General features: G+C 35.4%; 1 protein-coding gene across 1 annotated transcript; it reads left to right on the top strand.

The window, feature by feature from the left end:
* The first annotated feature begins 2145 nt into the window (after positions 1-2145).
* Positions 2146-2844, top strand: LOC124539546. Its single transcript, XM_047116880.1, has 2 exons — positions 2146-2369; positions 2400-2844. Exons 1-2 carry the CDS (start codon positions 2235-2237, stop codon positions 2613-2615), a joined length of 351 nt encoding a protein of 116 aa, XP_046972836.1. The 5' UTR covers positions 2146-2234; the 3' UTR covers positions 2616-2844.
* Positions 2845-3553: the final 709 nt, after the last annotated feature.

Raw genomic sequence — 3553 nt, 5'->3', positions numbered from 1 at the left:
TTTTATTTTAAAAATTAAAGAAGTATCGTCAGCAAACAATACTATCTCGAGTTTATCACCTAAGAGATGTGGTAGGTCATTTATATAAACCAGGAAGAGAAATGGACCAAGAATTGATCCCTGAGGGACCCCCACAGTATCTTGAGCCCCGGGAGATATCTTTCCATTTACATCAACCCTCTGAATCCGATTGCTCAGATACGAAATCAGAAGATTGAGTGCAGTGTCCCTGACTCCATAATGTCGTAGCTTCCTGACCAAGGTTTCGTGTTGCACACAATCAAAGGCCTTAGATAAATCACAAAAAATCCCCAAAGCATCCTGTGACTCCTCCCAGGCCCTGTAGATATTTTTTATGAGCTCAACACCAGCGTCAGTTGTCGAGCGACCCCTTGTAAATCCAAATTGTTTCTTGTGTAGCAACTTGTTCTTGTTAAAATGTAATAGCATTTGATTTAGTAATAATTTTTCAAAGATCTTGCTAAGAGTTGGTAGTACAGAGATGGGTCTATAATTATTGGGGTCTGATGTACTACCTGACTTAAATATTGGTGTTACTTTATTATGTTTCATGAGGTCAGGAAACACGCCACTAAGAACACAATTATTGAATATATTGACAAGGTAGGGTGCGATTACATCAATTATTGAATTGACTACCTTAACAGAGATCCCCCATAGATCGGCAGTTTTTTTAACATCTAGCGATCTGAAAAAACTTATGATGTCATTTACACCTACTGTATTAAATTTAAAACTTATATTACATTCTTTTACATTGTTTTTTAATAATGATTCAGCAACGGTGGGAGAGGGATTTAGTGAGCTAGTAGTCGAAAAAGGAATGTCAGCAAAAAATTTTTCAAAAATAATTGCAACATCCCGATCTGAGAAAAATAAATTATTATCAATAGATAAACTAATGTCGGAGATGTTATTTTTGACTCTTCCAGTTTCACAATTAATAATTTTCCATGTCATTTTAATTTTATCAGGAGCGTCATAATTTTTTTTTTTATATGTAATGATTTGGCTGTATGACATACACGTTTGAATAGTTTAGAGTAGGCACTAACATAACTAATAAATGAAAATGACCGATTGTATGATCTTTCACTATAAAGATCATACAACCTTTGCCTACTCTTGTGAATTCCGACAGTCTTAGGAGTAAATATGGCATTAAATTCTGTTTTTATTAAATTAAAAAAAATGTTATAAAGCTCATTAGAATTATCATTTAATTGTAAATATGAGAGCTTTGCCATGATATTTTATAAATATTATATTTATATTTTATAAACAAGACTTTTATTTTCTCTTTCAGTCAATACCTTTTTTTTTGTTATTCTTATTGTTAGAGTTATTTTTGTTATAAATTGTATAACTATAATTTATTAGAATAATTTAGTTAATAATATGTCGATTGACTATTTTTACAATATGTTGTAATGTAATATTTTAATTGTTCACGATGAATATTGGCCGATTGTCTGATACTGGCCGGTAAGAAAGAGAATGTCAAGAAAATCGAATGCGACGGCAATGTTTGGTGATATTTATTATTATTGATTTGGAAATAATGAGAATGAGAAGCTAAATTTAGATATAAAATACGTGATGTATTATAAAACCTGAAATAGTGGATAAAATGAATGTGAAAATAGTGCTAATAAATGAATCTGGAAGAATATCGTTGTTTAAACTCGTGACCATCCTAAAAGTTCAGAAGTGGGATTACGACAAGGATAAATAAAATTTCCTTGCGCGCCCACTTTTAAAATTGTTATCAGCAACTTAGAATTAAGAAAGGAATTGGATTGGACCCATTTATCGATTGTTGATTGAGGTATGATATGAGTGTTTTTAAATTTTGAATAATAATGTGATTGTAAAAGCGAAACGATGTGATGATGGCACCGGAAAGACTCTAGGAAATGACACTAAAAAAATAGATTTCATAGTATTTGTTGTCATTTCTTGGGTTAAATTAAGATTACTTTTTTTTTTTTTTAATTGCTATTTATATTAATACCTTCGTTGTTACTCGCATATTTTTGGTATGTTATAATTGTTGAGCGTAGACTACATGAAAAAAATATTCTTATTTCCTACACATTATTTTTATTTATTTTTTAAAAAAAACCAATCATGCATAAACGTTTTAATGTCACACATAATACTAACCCATTTTTTTTTCTTTTTCTTGAGCTTCAGTAACATGGATCAATGCAATGCCTGAGGACGAGGGCTGCATGATTATGATGGTACCCGAGGACGAGGGTTGGATGATGATGATACCCGAGGACGAGGGTTTGATGATGATGATGATGCCCGAGGACGAGGGTTTGATGATGATGGTGCCCGAGGTTAAGGGCGTGATGATGATGGTGCCCGAGGTTAAGGGCGTGATGATGATGGTGCCCGAGGTTAAGGGCGTGATGATGATGGTGCCCGAGGTTAAGGGCGTGAGGATGATGGTGCCCGAGGTTAAGGGCGTGATGATGATGGTGCCCGAGGTTAAGGGCGTGATGATGATGGTGCCCGAGGTTAAGGGCGTGAGGATGATGGTGCCCGAGGTTAAGGGCGTGAGGATGATAATGCTCGAGGATTAGCGCATAATGATGATTGTGTCCGAGGATTAGGACATAATGATCATTGTGCCCGAAGATTGGGGCATAGTTATCATTGTGCCCAAGGATTAGGGCATAATGATAATTGTGCCCGAGGTCCGAGGCCAGGATTAATTGGAATTTTCAGATCACAACGTGAACTTAAGGTGCAAATGGACAGGAGACTAGGGCGGAAAAGAACATTATCTTCTGCTGAAGTTAGAAAGGAAGACCATGGCGAATAGAAGCGGAGTGGCGGATACAGCACGAATGGACATCGAAAACGTAGGGGAAGGTATCCAAGTTCATCAACTGAATAATCTGGTCGGTCAGTCGGTAAGTCGATCGAAATTCATCCAAAACCTAAGCATTCTTATAATGATTCTGAAAACGATACCAGCCAAATACTTGATAAATTTCTGTCAATTATCAAGGACGTTTAAGTTATCTTACGAAAATAATGTTGTTCCGGAGTTTGATCCTATGAGTAAAGAATAAACTATTTTAACTTGGATAAACAACGTTGACGAATGTGCGAAAATATATAGTTGGCATGAAAAAGCTATCATTTACTATGCGCTTCAAAAATTATGCGGTATTGCTAAGACATGGTGGTACCATGTCTTAGCAATACCGCATAATTAAGGTTTGGGCCTGGTTTCTTTACTGCTTAGTTGGTCGGAATGAAAAATAAGCTTATAGAGTCTTTCCCTACCCGAGAGGATTTTGTTGAACTAGTAACTGAAATACTTAATAAATGGGTACGTTATGGGGAATCTAAATCTAACTAAAAAAAAATAAAAAAAACTAAAAAAAAGGAAAACTAAATCACGGGTCAGACGATTGCGTGGTTAAAGTAGGAGCACGAGCAGCTAATCTCTCTGAACCTGAGCACGTTTTAAGATACTTTAGGTCAGTTAAAATGGGAACGCACAGGGACA

The sequence above is a fragment of the Vanessa cardui genome, chromosome 2, assembly GCF_905220365.1.
Source record: "Vanessa cardui chromosome 2, ilVanCard2.1, whole genome shotgun sequence".
Taxonomy (NCBI): Eukaryota; Metazoa; Arthropoda; class Insecta; order Lepidoptera; family Nymphalidae; genus Vanessa; species Vanessa cardui.
The sequence above is the reverse complement of the archived record's forward strand: the minus strand, read 5'-3'. Positions and strand labels throughout refer to the sequence as shown.